Source organism: Ictalurus punctatus, chromosome 27, assembly GCF_001660625.3.
Source record: "Ictalurus punctatus breed USDA103 chromosome 27, Coco_2.0, whole genome shotgun sequence".
NCBI classification, from domain to species: domain Eukaryota; kingdom Metazoa; phylum Chordata; class Actinopteri; order Siluriformes; family Ictaluridae; genus Ictalurus; species Ictalurus punctatus.
This window is the reverse complement of record NC_030442.2, coordinates 4,041,688-4,058,824: the sequence shown is the minus strand read 5'-3', so window position 1 is coordinate 4,058,824 and position 17,137 is coordinate 4,041,688. Positions and strand designations below refer to the sequence as shown.

Sequence of the window (17,137 nt, the reverse complement as noted above, 5' to 3'; positions counted from 1 at the left end):
ACAAGACACCAAAAGCAAAGGTGCACATACTTTTGCCACTCACAGATATGTAATATTGCATCATTTTCCTCAGTAAATAAACAACCAAGTACCATATTTTTTGTCTCATTTGTTTTTATTCAGTCAAATGATCTGAATAAAACCATTTTGATATTTTTTTTGGTTTGTTATTAATTAACAAGTAACAGTTATAGATGAGGTTTTTTTTATGAAATGATGTAGTAGTTTTATGTGACTTTAGTAGTTCATGTTGGACTTTTGCTGGATAAAATGAAAGACACAACGTGCACACGCTAATAGAGGCATATTCTTTATTTTTTTCCTCTTCTGCAGTTACAGATGTTGATGCTGATGTTGCTTTTCAGATGATCCATACAGAGATTTCACTCTTTCACCTCTTCAACACTGCTTACAAGTTACTCTTTTTATTATTATTTTTATTATTATTAATATTGGCATGTTACATAGTCATGGCTTTGAGCCAGGACGCCTATGTGTGTGTGTGTGTGGGGAGGGTCTTATTTTTTGTTCAGGACCTCCACGTCCACATCCTCGGTGCGGGACACGACCTTGCCATCGATCACTTCCTCGATCACGGTGCGTACACGCTTGGTCACCACGGGCTCGGCTGCACAGAGACACAGAGACAGTGTTAGAGGAATCCATACAGACACACACCTCCAATCTCATCACTTACAATACACTCGCGTTGCCAGATTGAACATTTCCCCGTCCAAATGGTGGTAAATATAATCACACTAACTATTTTACAGCAATAATTTTGCATACATACATCTATTAAATGAACTTACGTTTCGGTGCAGGTTTCTGTACCTCGACCACCTTAGTCACTGTGGTTTTCCTGCTAAAAAAACAAAACAGACAAAATACATTTTTTTTAAAAATAAAAAAGATTTTGTAATAATATTATGGGAAATCTCACAGACTTAGTGTGCAGAACTGAAGCACAAATATTTACTTTGGAAAAAAAATAGTTTGATACTTTGAAAAAAAACAACATTTATTTTATTACTATAGCCTAGCATTATGTATAAATGGAGAACTTTTAATATAATAAAATATATTAATATATGACATTTAACCAAATTATAATTAAAGCAAATAAAATAATAAATGAAAGTTTGAAAATCATTAGATCCAGTTTGAAAATACTTTCCGCATAGTATTACTATATTGTTCAGGACGTGTCAGGTGATATTGTGGTAAATATGTGTGTGGGGGTGTGAGATAAAAAGTAAGCATACCTGATGTCCTCTCCGTCCAGCAGGCGTCTGTACTCGGCGATCTCCAGCTCCAGTCTGGTCTTGATGTCCAGCAGCACCTTGTAGTCGTTCGCTTGCCTCTCGATGTCCAGGCGCACCTGCGAAAGCTCCGCCTCCAGCTTGTTGATTATGACCTGCAGTTGGTTGAGCTGGAGACTGTAGCGGTTCTCCGTTTCACCAAGTGTGCCCTCCAGAGCTGATTTCTGACCAATCAGAGAGCAGAGAGAGAGACAGTGAGTGATGGTGTGATGGGGGAGTGGGCGGGGCTACTAATTGTGATGTAATAAATCATAAGGACATAGCAGATGTAAATTTTTCTCTTAGTGTGTGAGTGTGTGTGTGTGTGTGTGTGTGTGTGTGTGTTTACCAAGCTAAGCTGAGACTGCAGCTCGATTTGCAGTGACTGCAGGGTTCTCTTGAGCTCGGTGATCTCGCTGCGGTGCGTTTCGATAGTCTGGGTGCTGACCTTCACCTGCTTGTTCAGGTCATCAAACTGCCCGAGGAAAGGGGGAGAGAGGTCAAAGGTCGCAAAAGTTTCTGGCTACAGAGTGGTTCATGACGACTTTACAATAAATGCAGCAACTAGATAATCCTCCATCCTGGTGCGTGAGTTTGCCCCCGTGTCTCACCTTGACCTTGTACCAGGCCTCCATCTCGCGGCGGTTCTTCTCAGCGATGCCCTCGTACTGTGAGCGGACCTCGCTGAGGATCTGAGCCAGGTCCTGCTGAGGAGCCGCATCCACCTCCACGTTCACGTTGCTGGAGGACAGATGAGCACGCAGAGCCGCCAACTCCTGCATGGGATGAAAAAAAAATAACATCAAACCCTGACTCTGTAACGCTTTATCACAAGCACAACTGCATTTTTTTAACTTCCTTCAAGGCTGACTGATCTAGCTAGCACCGCATTAGGTCAGCGTTAGCATGCTATTTTTTTTTACCTCATAAAAACGTTACACAGTGTGCTAACTACACGCAATGTTAACGTGTTAGCAGAACATTAACTTCACAGATATAGTAAAGGTTAAAGACTATGGTATTTCATGGCAGTCGATGATGCAAGAGGGCATGTTCCGGACTAGGACTGGAGTGCATCTATGATCTCTGATTGTGATTTCTGATGGCAAAGATCCAAAGATCCCCCATCACAGACACACCTTTCCACGAATATCCTAAACACCCGAGCGCTTGCGTAAGCCTCGTCTTGCCTCGCCTCAGTGCTCGTGTAAAAGCTTTGCTGCTTTGAAGTGGAAACCAAATACAGCATAATACAACAAAAAGGTTTGAAACCGTTTTGTGATGGTATGTTGCGTGTCTGTGGTGTACTTTTCTCACTAACCTCTTCATGGTTCTTCTTCAGGTAGATCAGCTCCTCCTTGAGGCCTTCGATCTGCATCTCCAGGTCTGAGCGCGACATGGTGAGGTCATCCAGGACGCGGCGCAGACCGGAGATGTCGGTCTCCACAGACTGGCGCAGCATCAGCTCGTTCTCATACCTGGAAAAGAATAATAATAATAATCATAAGGACTTTTAAAAAAGGGAAACAAATATATAATAAGTCATAGTGGGGTTTTATTTTTTCCGGACACTGACTTGAGTTTGAAGTCCTCCGCAGCTAGCTTGGAGTTGTCGATCTGCAGAATGATCTTGGCATTGCCCAAGCTGGCAACCCTGATCTGCACAAGAGCACATTTTACACGTTCATTAAATATTTTGTTCAACTGAACATTTTGGTCCAGCGGTTAGCGTTTGGCGAAGTCTGTGTCATCGAATGCATCTATAACATAATGACTATGAACCGGATTGCTCTTAAAAACAACAAAACAATCACAACAACAACAAGAAATGATATATACACAGCTGCAATCAAAATGATTCGACCCCCATTGCAAATCAGGTTGATTGTCAAAATTGTCAGACTTTCAGCTGTTTGCGATGAACAAATCAAACAAAAGCAATTGGAATAGTTCGACACGACGTATGCTTCAAATGGTTTGCCCAAATTCAACTGAAAAACTTATAATGACTTCTGCAGTTTCACAATTATTCACCCCCCTGAATAGAATCCCTCACAACAGCACAAATATGCAAAACTGATGCTTTGCATCCTCTGGCAATGGAAACCTGCGGCGTGTGGAAGGCAAAATGGATTCATTGAGGTATCAGGAAATCCTAGGAGAAAACCTCATGCTGTCTGTGAAGAAGCTGAAGCTTGGGTGTCATTGGACCTTCCAACAGGACAATGATCCCAAGCGTACCTCAAATTCCACCAAATCTTGGTTGCAGAAGAAGTCCTGGAAGATTCTTCAGGGCCATCACAGTCACCTGACTTCAACCCCATCGAAAATCTCTGGTGGGATTTGAAGAACGCAAACCCAAGAATATTACTGAACTGGAGGCCGTTGCTCATGAGGAATGGGAGAAGATTCCTCAGGAACGCTGCCAGAAGCTCTGCATCTCATTTGTAGCACGTCATAACAGTAAAAGCCTGTACTACTAAGTACTTAAGATGCTCATCATGAAGGGGGTGAATAATTTTGAAACGGGAGAAATCATTCTAAGTTGCATTTTCAGTTGAATTTGGTGAAACCGCTTGAAGCGTTCATCGTGTCAAACTATTTCAACTGCGTTTGTTTGATTTGTTCATCGCAAACAGCTGACAATAAACCTGATTTGCAAGGGGGGTGGAATCATTTTGATTGCAGCTGTATGTGTGTGTGTGTGTATATATATATATATATATATATATATATATATATATATATATATATATATATATATATATATATATATATGTATATATAAACTGTGATGAATGTTTTGGTGAAACATTTTAAAAATGCTTTGAATTTTTTTAACTCATTCAAACCAGGATTCTGAAGGAGTTTTGAAGGAGAAAAAAAAGTTGACACACCTGTAATAATATTAATAATAAAGTGTCCAATCACAGTGCAGATTACAGCAGGTGTCATTAGTTAAACCAGTGAAGTAATATTGCTTCCAATATTATTTTTTTATTCCTTAATTGTTTCTGCAATTTATTTCCACAATTATTATTATTATTATTATTATTATTATTATTATTATTATTATTATTATTATTAAAGCTCACCTTCTCGCGCAGGTCGTTGATGGTGGCCATGAAGCGGCTGTAGTCGTGCGTGACGGGCGCGCGCTTCTCGTACCACTCGCGGATCTTCAGCTCGAGCTGCGCGTTGGCCTTCTCCAGCGCGCGCACCTTCTCCAGGTAGGCGGCCAGTCGGTCGTTCAGGTTCTGCATGGTGAGCTTCTCGCTGACCGACACTCCGTCCAGGGAGAGACCGGACGCTCCGAGCAGGTTGCCTTGGGAGCCAAATTGTTGGTACGTGGACACGCGGACGCTCCGGCCATCCGCGCCGCCGTACACGCTGGGAGCGCGCACTCCGGAGATGCGCTTGCTGTACATACCTCCGCTCAGAGACAGCGACGAGGACGAGAAGCCGCGGGAGGAAGAGGACGAGAAGCCGACCACGGACGCACTGCTCATCTTTGTCTTGGAGGATCTACTTCTTCTTCTACAGAGATATGCAGAGCTGAACCGCGCGCTGAGGAGTGATGCTCACGAGCTCTTACACCCGGTTTATGTATACCATAAAGGAGGGCGTGGCCTTACTGTCATTACACATCGACAGGTTTGGAGTCCGGACCCACAGGTGCGTCCAGGGCGCGGTCATCCAGGTGTGTAATGGGTAACACCTCGTCTGTGTATGTTTTTGTTTGTTTGTTTGTTTGTTTGTTTGTTTGTTTGTTTGAAGTTATCATTTATTAAAAAGTGGTCTGAGTCATAAAAAATCCAGACAATATATATTTCATATTAAATTGACACGTGTCCGTCCTGCACACCTTTAGATTAGATTCGAAATTCCAATTCCTCGTAGCTACGCTTGTACCTGACATAAAAGATTCAGAATAAATAAACAACTAAACAGATAATACGTAGGACAGGTCACGTGTGCTGTGTATATTCCTTTACCTACATAGGGTTTAATGAAAGTGTTATAACTCATGAACATTACAGAGACAGTACTGGTACTCATGCTGATAGTTAGTAATCTGTCCTGTTCTCGCCGTCTCTCACGAGTGGAACCAGAGCCTCACAGTCATGGGAAGATCTTCTCTGGGTCCGTGTCTGTCTGGTAATGATGATTTATTTATCACTGACCTGAAACCTAAACACATTTACTGTGCATCGGTGTAATGTCGCAACAGAGCTGAGGATGAAGTTTCTATGATGCCTTTAAACAAATTTATCTGGAAAGGGGAGACTTGTCCAATCTGGCAACACGGGAGGTATCTTGTGATGACTTGCTGAACATGAAAAAAAAAATCAGAAAGGGATGAGGTGAGGTTATGGAGCAGCAGGTTCTGATTGTTTCAGTACACGAGGAGCGCTTGGTGATTAAGTCGCTTACATCATCGCACAATCGTGTCCCGTGATTGAGTTTCTAATCAAGCGAGAAAGACTGAAAATATAGGCCTAATGATCTGGTCAGGTGTTTCGAGCCGGTGCGTTTGTGTTGACTGGATTTTATGAAACCATTAGGAAAGCTCCACTTTCACCTTTGCTCTAGAGCTGTGATCATCAGCCACCGTTCCTGGAGGTCTACCTTCATGACGACTTCACTGTAGCTCAGACGGCGGACTTCTGATCGGAAGGTCGTGAGTTCAAATCCCAGCGCTGCCAAGCTGCCACTGATGGGCCCTTTAGCAAGGCCCTTAACCCTGTAGGAAACCCGTAGGAAGGTAGATCTCCAGGAACAGGGTTGGTGACTACTGCTCTAGAGCTAAATTTTGCTTTATTGTACTGCATGACAACGCACACACACACACACATACACACAGGGCAATGAAGTCACGTTCATAAAAGAGGCACTTCCTTTAGAGATCAGTCCTACATTGTATCTTACACAGTTTCAATAAGAAACTAAACAAACAAAGCTTCAGCGTTCCATTGTGGTGAAAAGCGGAATTACTCCGGGGCATGCTGACGTGACCGTCGGACATCTTAGATGAAAAAAAGAAGAAAAAAAAAGGAAAGAAAGAAGAAAGGGTTGTTTAGACATAAAACAAAACTCTGCCGCAGTGTAAACAGACGTTAATGTCAACAGAGGCCAACGGTTTCCGAATACGATTACACACACGCGATAACGTAAACTGAACGCCAGTTTCTGTCAGCGGCTCTGACGGAAGTGCAGCGGCAAAATCACGACCATACGTTATCGTTTCTATAGCAACAGCTTTCTCGTCGAACGTTTATGTAAGGAGTCTCCGGTGTCAGCGCTTTGTAACAGTCGGAGTTTACGCTTTCCGTAACAGGCTGGCGAGCGAGGGAACGACGAGACCAGAGGAACAAAGCACTAAAGCGATTCGCCAGTCATGTGACGTGAAATTCCCACGGACGTAAAAATCGTAAATATAAAGATATCGAATTGCGAGCTGTAAAGGTTTATCTGTGACTCACCCGTGCAGTGAAATGAATGCGATTGTGACGTGTAAGGCTTCAGAAAGAAGTTATTACGGTAAATAAAAATGATTTCTCATCTTAGCGGAAGTGGTTCTGCTTACAAACCAGTGCCGTGACGTCGTCTTACAACGCTTAGGCATTCTTCAGCGCTAATCCTTACAGCTTCTGTGTAGAAAGTGTTCCTTTCTTTGAAACTTAAGAGCCCGTCATTATGTTGTAATCCCTTAGAGGATATGTAATATATGATATAATGTCATACGAGGTGTAAAGATACGAAAGGGAGACTTTGAGCCGCTGCCGCTGCTCTACTGTATATTTTCACATCGCATTTCCTGTTCAGACGCACGCTGTCACAGAACGCGCTTATTCTTTCCTACAGGTTAAAGAAGGATTAGGACGTATTTCCCCATACAGTGTAATGGTTTCCCTCTCCACGCTCCCTTTTCTCAGAGGGGATTACGTAACACGCTGAGAGTGAAACCTGCACCGAAGCCTGCAGTCTATAGCAATAAGTCAGTCGTTTTCTGACAGTTACATTAATCAGACAACTTTCTAGCCTCGGGTTAATCACAGCCTTTCAAAGCAAACATGTCAGAGCTTTTGTGTTCGTCCGACCGCAGCCAGTAACGCGAAAGGGAATGAGACACACGAGAGAAAGTTAGAACGCCCCGACGGCTCGGAAAGGGGAGAAAGGTGTGCTGGTCGCAGTCGGCACTGTGATAAACAAACAAACAAACAAACAAATACACGAGAATATGTATACACCAAGCCAAACAGAAAAGATCAACAAACAAGCAAACTTATAATAAAACAACACCAGACCAGACACTCGACTGAAATCGATCGATAAATAGCTAAATAACTAACTAAAAAGACAAATCAAGACCAAGCCAGATACTCTGCAGAATGAAAAAGTAAACAAGTAAATAAATAAATAAGCACAATAGAAAATGAACACCAAACCAGACTGCTGAGGAAAATATAAACGAACGAATAACCGAATAATAAACAAACAAACAAATAATAAAACAACACCAAATTCTGCTAAAATCAATAAATGGATAAGTAAATAACTAACTAAACAGACAAACAAACAAACAAATATTTTATCAAGACAAATCAACACCAAACCAGACACTCTGTTAAACAAACAAACACTAAAAATCAACACAGACACTCATAAATAAATGAACAAATAATAAATAATAAATCAGACCCTTTAATAATAAATAATAAAACATTTTTTAATTTTTTTTAAAAATCCACACGGAACCAGACACGCCACCGAAAATCAATCAATACACCAAAACATAAAAAAAAAAACCCAGAGTTCTAAATAAATAAATAGATAAACAAACAAACAAACAAAAGAACTAAAGTAATAAACACTACGTCCGACCAGACACTTTGCTATAAACAAACAAACAAGCACACAAATAAATGAAATAAACAAACAAACATCAATAAATACATATATAAATACACAAACAAATAAGTAAACAAACAACCTAATAAACAGACAGTGTACAGACACTGAAAACGCGTCAGCCCGACACCTGGATCTCTGCCAAAAACTAATCAACACCAATCAGATTAACTCTTGGTTTCACGGTGTTTTTATAAAATCAGGACAAACCTACAGAGGTGTGTCAGTCATGTCATAGCTTAAATGAACAGATCGATTATTACTAATTTCTAACGAATTTAATTACTTAAATGTTCAACAAGTCTGAGCCGTGCTTCTCCATCGTTCAGCACATAACCTCAGCCAATTTATAAAACAAATAAAGATCCCAAGAGTTTTTCACAACAGTTCCTGCTCTGTCTTGTCACAGTTACGGTGCGACGTTAAAGAAAAAAAAACGTCTTTCGGCTGGCGAGACGGATGAAAATCACGAGAGGATTGATAGCTGTTAAACAATCTGCTTTTCAACGACTCGAGACCATACACGCTTCCAGGTCTTTCATCCAGGGTTCTTAGAAAGGTTAAAGGTTAAAGTTCTTAAGCGAAATCGTGCCGTAGGCTTCAGGATAGAACCTTTAATGCTTCTTCCAGAAGTGCGAATTTCGTAAAAAAAATGAGAATAAAACGTGTTTCGTGCGATACAATACGGTTGCATTTAATACCACGTTCTGGATTCTGATTGGTCAGAAGATGTCGATTTCTTTTCTATAATCAGTTCTAACAGTATCGTTATGGTTTCTATAGTAACAGCTCACGCAGTGTGGACAGCTCCACATAAACGGACTGATATGACGAAGTTTGTTTATTAATCATTAACGTTTTATGGAAGGAGTCTCCAGTGCCAGCGCTCGTAACAGCCGGAGGTGAAGCTGTAAATTTTCCGACGTCTAACATTCCCTGACGTTGTGTTTGTAAATATGTTTATGTGGTATGAATTAAGTATTAATAGTACTTTTGATTGTCGGTGTATATTGTAGCTGAAAAGTTAACCAATACCTACGTTACTTATCTAAAGTCTCGATGATCCTAAGGTCAAAACTTCACTACACATTAGCATAATGAGATTAGCATAGCAACTTCCGCTATCTCAGAATCCAGTAATGAGGTGTGGCCGAGTTTGCATAAATAGTTTCACTTCTTGGATTCGAACAGAAATTTGCACTTGCTAGCAGAACAGGTTGGATGTGCATGTGACCCATACCTGATATAAGTGTCTCTAAGCAGCACTACTTTACACAGACAGCGCCTGGCTTTGTTAAAAAACGCCTGGCAAGTTGACGGTTTTTAGGAGGTGTTAAAAGTTCATCTACGGTCACGCACTTAGCCATGCATTCTTCTTTCTCTCGGAAAGGGCATCGTACTCTTGCTTTCATCCTGTTGCTAATGACAAAAATATCCAGTGAAAGACGTCGTGAAGATTTTTTATTGCAAAACGGCTTTATCTTACGAGTCGGCGGTCCAAAGCAGAAAACGCGGACGGCCTATACATCTTAAACAACTGGACCATCGAGGTGGGGAAAAAATGTTCTAGCTCTTGTTATAAAGCACCTGGAAGCAACTCAAACGAACAGGTGAACAGGGTCAGGGTTAAAAAAAACAAACAAACAAAAAAACAACCCAGTTGTTTTTCACAACAGCAAACGTGGCATCAAATATCCGAACGTGTGTAAATTCACACAGACAAAAACATCTAAAAATACCGAGCACTGTAATAAAACGTCGTCTTGTCCAGTATGAAATCTGAAATGAATCCAATAAATCATCAACAGCTTAGGGAGTTATTCCGGGATCGGAAGGATTTCAGGAACGTGTCGAAACTGAGCTTCTGAACGTGGGGGGAAAAAAAAAGAGATAAAAATAAATAAATAAATAAATAAAACCATCATTTCACGTTTTTATTCCTGGGTGATTTATAAAGGTTTACAAAGGAAATCGACGTGTATACCGTAATGGCACGTGATTTGACGTATACTGCAGGAAACAAGATTTTCAGTGATATACAGTACGACATGACGCATCGGCGGAGTGGGCGGAGCTTAAAGGCCACTTTAAGGTTAAAGTCTGAAGATAGCACGGTGGTTAAAATCCGAGTCAACAACAACAACAAAAACAACAACAGTGAAATAAACGTGTTTTTTTTTTTTTTTTCCCCTTTTGAGTTTTAACATTTTAAATACTACGTGTGTAAGAAAAGACGTGTTCTAGATGTAAATATCCAAGAATCTGGATATCGGCATGTCTGCCTGTACGTTCTTAAAAATAAAGGTTCCGGTTAGAACCAAAAAGGGTTTTTCAGCCTGATACCATAGGAGAACGCTTTAAAGTTGCACAAAGAACCTTTTACTCTCAAGTTCTTCAAAGTACCCTCTATTTACTGGCGCTTTAACGAACCCACAAATGGTTCTTCACAGCAGTGCCACCATGTCATGCCACCAGGAACCATGTTATGATAAGTTCTCTAAAAAAACAACAACAACCCTTAGTGCTAAGGAACCAAAGTAAGGTTCGTAAGAGTGATGCCTGAGAGGAGAACCTTTTCCAGTCCCACAGAGAACCTTATCGATTTCACTCTCACCCGTTAAAGGATGCTACCTTGAAGAACCAATACACTGCTCTGAAGAACCTATAATGAAACATTAATCGCCAAAGAAGCATACAGCTCAACTCAAGAACCCTATACAATGAAAAATGGTTCGTGACAAGAAGAATGTTTCACTGAAGAATGTTTCAGGTGGAGGCTCATAACTCATAATGCGTGATTACACCAGGACATTACACGCTAATGGTTAAACCGACGAAGCGAATCCGTTCAGGACGCCATTCTCTCCTCCTGCTAGTGAATAGAACTTTTTTAACGACATAAATTTCATGACCTTCAAATCTTACTCTACGGCTATGACTCAAATGGAAAAGTCATTTCATGCGGGTAATTAATCAGCGTTCCCGTTGATACCGAACAGGCCAGTTTAACAAGGAATGGGTTATTATTCAGCACGAGTCTTTGCTCATCAGCTATTTAAGAAACAGGATCAGGTGTGTCTGAGCCGGAAATCACGACGAGAGCTGGCTTTATGAAAGACTTTAGGATTGTTTTTTCCGGACGTGTGTCTGTTAAGTCATTTTGCCAGAGGACGTCTAGATTTGCATGACATAAGTCATGAAGTGTATAAAGTGTATTAAATGACACGTATGGGAGTGTCTGTACAACGCATGTACGTGTCAACACGAATCATATCAATACAGAGAATTTCCTTTATAAAGCATATTTTTCAAAATCCTTAAAAACCAAGATTTTTCTAGAGAACTGCAGACCAGAGATCTTAGCGTTCATTCATAGTCTATGAATGTGTCCTCATAGCTAGACACAGCCATGCTCATGCCATAAAAATGCCATGTGTACTACACACACCTCATTTCAATGATGGTTTAGACTTGGAATAAGGCGTTATTAATTTGTGTTTCAATTGACCATGACATGCCTGTACCTGTGCTAGGAATGCAATACTCATAGTGCTTAAAGGGCAAGAAAATCTCTTGACCTTTACCTCCACTGACTGATGTAATGAAAGATGAATTTGATATTTAAGAAAATCACTGTTGCGTGCAAGATCTTTCAGACTGCTCAGAATGTCACCGTGTGAATAGAATAGTTTTACGATTTAATCAGGGTTGGGATTTTCTACTTTGAAATGTGATTAAAAACATCTATAATACTCAAAATACAAAGGTGGAATGATAGTATAAAACTCCGAGGAAATTTTTATAGATCTATTACTCATTAGGACTTGTCTAAGGATAAATAAGGTCATGCTAAGGGTCAAGAAGGGGCGGATAAAGGTGATTCAGTTGCCTCTATGCTACAATTCTGAAATCTTTTAAAGCCGCTCTACTGTTCCTTTAGGAGACTTTTTTTTTTGTTGTTGATGTTTGCTGTATTTGACTCTTTGACAAAAATACAAACAGTAAGGGGAGTGCCTTACACTGTGTTTGTCAATATAGGGTCTGGGAATAAAGGGTTTATGAAAATAACGTTAGGGAATGTAAGGTCTAGGAATATAGGGCCTGGGAATAAGTGGTTTGAGAATATAGAGTCTGGGAATAAAGGATTTGGGAATAAATGGTTTGAGAATAAAGGGTTTTGGAAAATAGGGTTAGGGAATGTAAGATCTGGGAATATATAGCCCTGGGAATAAATGGTTTTAGAGTATAGAGTCTGGGAATAAATGGTTTGAGAATATAGAGTCAGGGAATAAATGGTTTGAGAATATAGGGTCTGGGAATAATGGTTTGAGAATATATGGTCTGGGAATAAATGGTTTGGGAATCAAGGGTCTGGGAATAAATGGTTTGAGAATATATGGTCTGAGAATAAAGGATTTGGGAATAAAGGGTTTGAGAATAAAGGGTTTTGGAAAACAGGGTTAGGGAATGTAAGGTCTGGGAATATATGGCCTGGCAATAAATGGTTTGAGAATATAGGGTATGGGAATAAATGATTTAAGAATAAAGGTCATGGGAATAAAGGGTTTGAGAATATAGGGTCTGGGAATATAGGGTCTGTGAATAAAGGGTCTGTGAATAAAGGGTTTGGGAATATAGCGTCTGGGAATATAGGGTCTGTGAATATAGGGTCTGGGAATATAGGGTCTGTGAATAAAGGGTTTGGGAATATAGGGTCTGGGAATATAGGGTCTGTGAATAAAGGGTTTGGGAATATAGGGTCTGGGAATATAGGGTCTGTGAATATAGGGTCTGGGAATATAGGGTCTATGAATATAGGGTCTGTGAATATAGGGTCTGGGAATATAGGGTCTGGGAATATAGGGTCTGTGAATAAAGGGTTTGGGAATATAGGGTCTGGGAATATAGGGTCTGTGAATATAGGGTCTGGGAATATAGGGTCTATGAATATAGGGTCTGTGAATATAGGGTCTGTGAATATAGGGTCTGTGAATATAGGGTCTGGGAATATAGGGTCTGGGAATATAGGGTCTGTGAATAAAGGGTTTGGGAATATACGGTCTGTGAATAAAGGGTTTGGGAATATAGGGTCTGGGAATATAGGGTCTGGGAATATAGGGTCTGGGAATATAGGGTCTGTGAATAAAGGGTTTGGGAATATAGGGTCTGGGAATATAGGGTCTGGGAATATAGGGTCTGTGAATAAAGGGTTTGGGAATATAGGGTCTGGGAATAAAGGATCTGGGAATAAAGGGTTTGGGAATATAGGGTTTGGGATTTTCTTTAAAATACTAAACAACACTTTCTTTGAGCGTATTCAAAACTAACACTTTATTTTAGGAAAAAAATGATGCAATGTAGAGTAAATAATAATAAATTGTGAATGTAAACTTTTCTAGTGTCTACATTTTAACTAAAACAGATGGCAGCTTTTCCCCCCAAATGCCAAGTGCTGTCCTCATAAGTAGTTGAAACCATAGCCTATATACAAACTGGTCACATGATCATGACATGTATGTAGGCTGTATCTGTGCTGGGAACTCAAACTTACCTAAAACCTTCGGAAGCATCGCTTCTCTGACACATCCTTATAAACATTGTGTATATTTTATTATCCTGAATTTTAGACTTTAGTGGGAGACGACAGAAAATATATATTGAGAGATAGCTTCCTGAAGTATCTTTATACTGATGAAAAAGTGCAAAACCTATTTTCCTAACAGGGTATAATGCAGTCTTTATCAACATGTCAGTTCAGACAGGATATATATATATCACCTAGGGTTGTTTCTACAATTTTTTTCCCATGCACAGTCTATAAACAATTACATACATGATAATTTCAGATGAAACCAATTTCTCTCCAGTAATAATTACACCACCCAGTTCCACATTTAAAACTAATCCAGTCCAACCAGGGATTTGGTGAAAGTGCATGTTAACCAACGCAGAGACATACTGCACCTCATATCTGTGGATGTGCAACAAGTCCAGAAATAATGCGTAGAATGACATAATATTATGAATCATGGATGTAATATAAAAGAAGATTGAGTCACAATTGTGTGGCGGATCTTTAAGATTACTAAGAAGGCCACTGTTTGAAAACAACAGTTGGTAACCAGGGTGAGATTTTCCATATCAAAACAGGATTAATAACATCTAATATACTAGGGATTAGAACGAGGAATGATGGAATACCACACCAAGAAGATCTGAAAGTTATATTGTTATTGTAGGAATGTAAATACGCTACCTCAGCATGATTTAAATACATACAGCAATGGGAATATAGGACCATATATATCTGGTAATGAAGAGAACTGGAAACACAGAGCCCTCAATATGTAGTGACATGAGAACCAAAGTCCTGTAAATATAGACCCCTGGGTATATAGGACCAGAGAACATAGAGCCCTGGGTATATAGGACCAGAGAACATAGAGCCCTGGGTATATAGGACCAGAGAACATAGAGCCCTGGGTATATAGGGACCAGAGAACATAGAGCCCTGGGTATATAGGACCAGAGAACATAGAGCCCTGGGTATATAGGACCAGAGAACATAGAGCCCTGGGTATATAGGACCAGAAAACATAGAGCCCTGGGTATTTAGGGACCTGAGAACATAGAGCCCTGGGTATATAGGACCAGTGAACATAGAGCCCTGGGTATATAGGACCAGAAAACATAGAGCCCTGGGTATATAGGGTCCAGAGAACATAGAGCCCTGGGTATATAGGACCAGAGAACATAGAGCCCTGGGTATATAGGGTCCAGAGAACATAGAGCCCTGGATATATAGGACCAGTGAACATAGAGCCCTGGGTATATCGGGTCCAGAGAACATAGAGCCCTGGATATATAGGACCAGTGAACATAGAGCCCTGGGTATATAGGACCTGAAACTTTGGAAAAAGAGAGGAAACTTCTTCACTTCAAATCTGACAGCAGGTTCTCATAAAACAAATGATCTTTCATAGCCAATATTGCCTGTAAGTCATGAGAATATGTAGTACATTAACATAAATCTCTGAGGATTTGGTGTGTAAAGGCTGTAAATCCAAGCAAAGAGAAATCATTATCACACTTTGATCTCATTTGACACAACTTGCCTAGGGCAAAAACAGAGACTGCACTTCTGAGAAAACAATTACACCAGGTGTGGCACCAGCATTTTTTTTTTTATTATTTTTTTTTAAATGAACAAGGATGGGCACATATTTCAGGCATTAGGCTTGACACCGTTTTGGCTCAGAAAAGGGAAAAGTTGACAACTGGATATAATGGTTCACAATGACAACAGTGGCAGTGACCATCACAAGTTCATCCTCTCACTGCAGGTGCAAATCACAGCTTTATATTAAGGTGCTCGTTCTAATACGTTACTGTTTCTATAGTAACAGCTCATGCATAGTTACTCTAACGGCGGATGGTGCACGTCTACGGATTTAAAAAAACGGTGCAATTGTTGATATAATGCAATTTTCTTTAAGGAGATGTTTATTTAAGATTAGTGGAAGGAGTCTCATCATGTAACCATCCGCCTTAACACTGATGTCACCTCTGCCTTAAAACTGCTTCACATCGTGACACATCACACCACCCCATCATTGATTATGGCATGGCCCATGTTTTATTCCTTGCCATTTGTAAATATATAACGCACAAACTGGAATTAAAGTAGAGTAAGAGTAAGAAAAATGAACTGAACGAAAAAGTTAAATAAGTAAATAATCACCTGCAGATGAGGTGGTTATGTAGAAATGCTCACTTTTTAGTCTCAGGTGTAGTAAAAGTTCAACGGAGTCTAACAGGTTAAATGACAAATATTATTTTATAGTCAGGTTTGATATCCAAGCTATTAAACTGCTCTGTGTACAGATTAAAGTAAAGATTCAGTTTCCTTTAGCTCATCAAATTACTGAAATATGAAATTTGCTACAGGGCAAACTTCATCATTTTAAGCAACCAGTCATCTCGCAGAGTTCCTGGAACTGATAAAGAGGTGTGTACGGGCCTGTTTTATTCATCCCACTCCAGCCCCATCCCAAAGGAATTCTGACCTTTTCTGCCCACTCCAAAAAGAATTCTGACCAATCCCTCCTGCTCTTGAAGTATTCCTGACCAATCCCTCCTGCTCTTGAAGTATTCCTGACCAATCCCTCCTGCTCTTGAAGTATTCCTGACCAATCCCACCCACTCTCATAAGAATCCTGACCAATTCCACCTGTTTTCATTGGAATTCTGACCAATCCTTCACATTCTCGAAGGAATTCTGACCCATCCTGCCCACTCTCATAGGAATTCTCACCAACCTCACCCACTCCTGAAGGAAATCTCACCAATCCTCCCCACTCTTACCAATCCTTCCCTCTTCAGTAGGAATTCTCACCAATCTTGCCTGCTCTCAAAAAGAAATTCTGACCAATTCCACCAGCTTACAAAAGGAATTCTGATCAATCTCGCCCACTCCTGAAGAAACTCTGACCAATTCCACTCTCAAAGAAATTCTAACCAGTGCATCCTGCCACCATCTCAATCAGCTTTACTCATCTCTCTGCATCTGAGTGCATGCTCCTGGTTGCGTGAGAGTAAAAACCACACGCTCCTTACATAGACTGGTAAAGAGTGGCCTGAGAGTTTGCGTGCATTTCCGTGTGAAGATAGGTTGTAAACAAGAAATTCTTATGAAATCAAATAAACACGTCTTGAATGGAAAAAAAGGCGGTGTACAAACAAACTTCAGACAATGACATTTACAAGCACATGTCACACAAGCACACCCATTTAATACCACGGGCAATTTGGCACAGCCAATCCACTTACATGCATGTTTTTTGAGGCAGGAGGAAACCACAGAACCAGGAGGAAACCCACACAGTCATGGGGAGAACATGAGAAACTCCACACAGATAGGAATA

The 17,137-nt window shown here is 40.4% G+C and overlaps 1 protein-coding gene across 1 annotated transcript; it reads right to left on the bottom strand.

Moving 5' to 3' along the window:
• Positions 1 to 297: 297 nt before the first annotated feature.
• On the bottom strand, positions 298 to 4,891 carry krt97 (keratin 97). The gene is made up of 8 exons (XM_017459060.3): positions 4,397 to 4,891; positions 2,878 to 2,960; positions 2,623 to 2,779; positions 1,913 to 2,077; positions 1,651 to 1,776; positions 1,266 to 1,486; positions 813 to 865; positions 298 to 628 (listed from the first exon to the last, which is right to left on the bottom strand). Exons 1-8 carry the CDS (start codon positions 4,808 to 4,810, stop codon positions 519 to 521), a joined length of 1,329 nt encoding a protein of 442 aa, XP_017314549.1. The 5' UTR covers positions 4,811 to 4,891; the 3' UTR covers positions 298 to 518.
• Between the last annotated feature and the right edge of the window lie 12,246 nt (positions 4,892 to 17,137).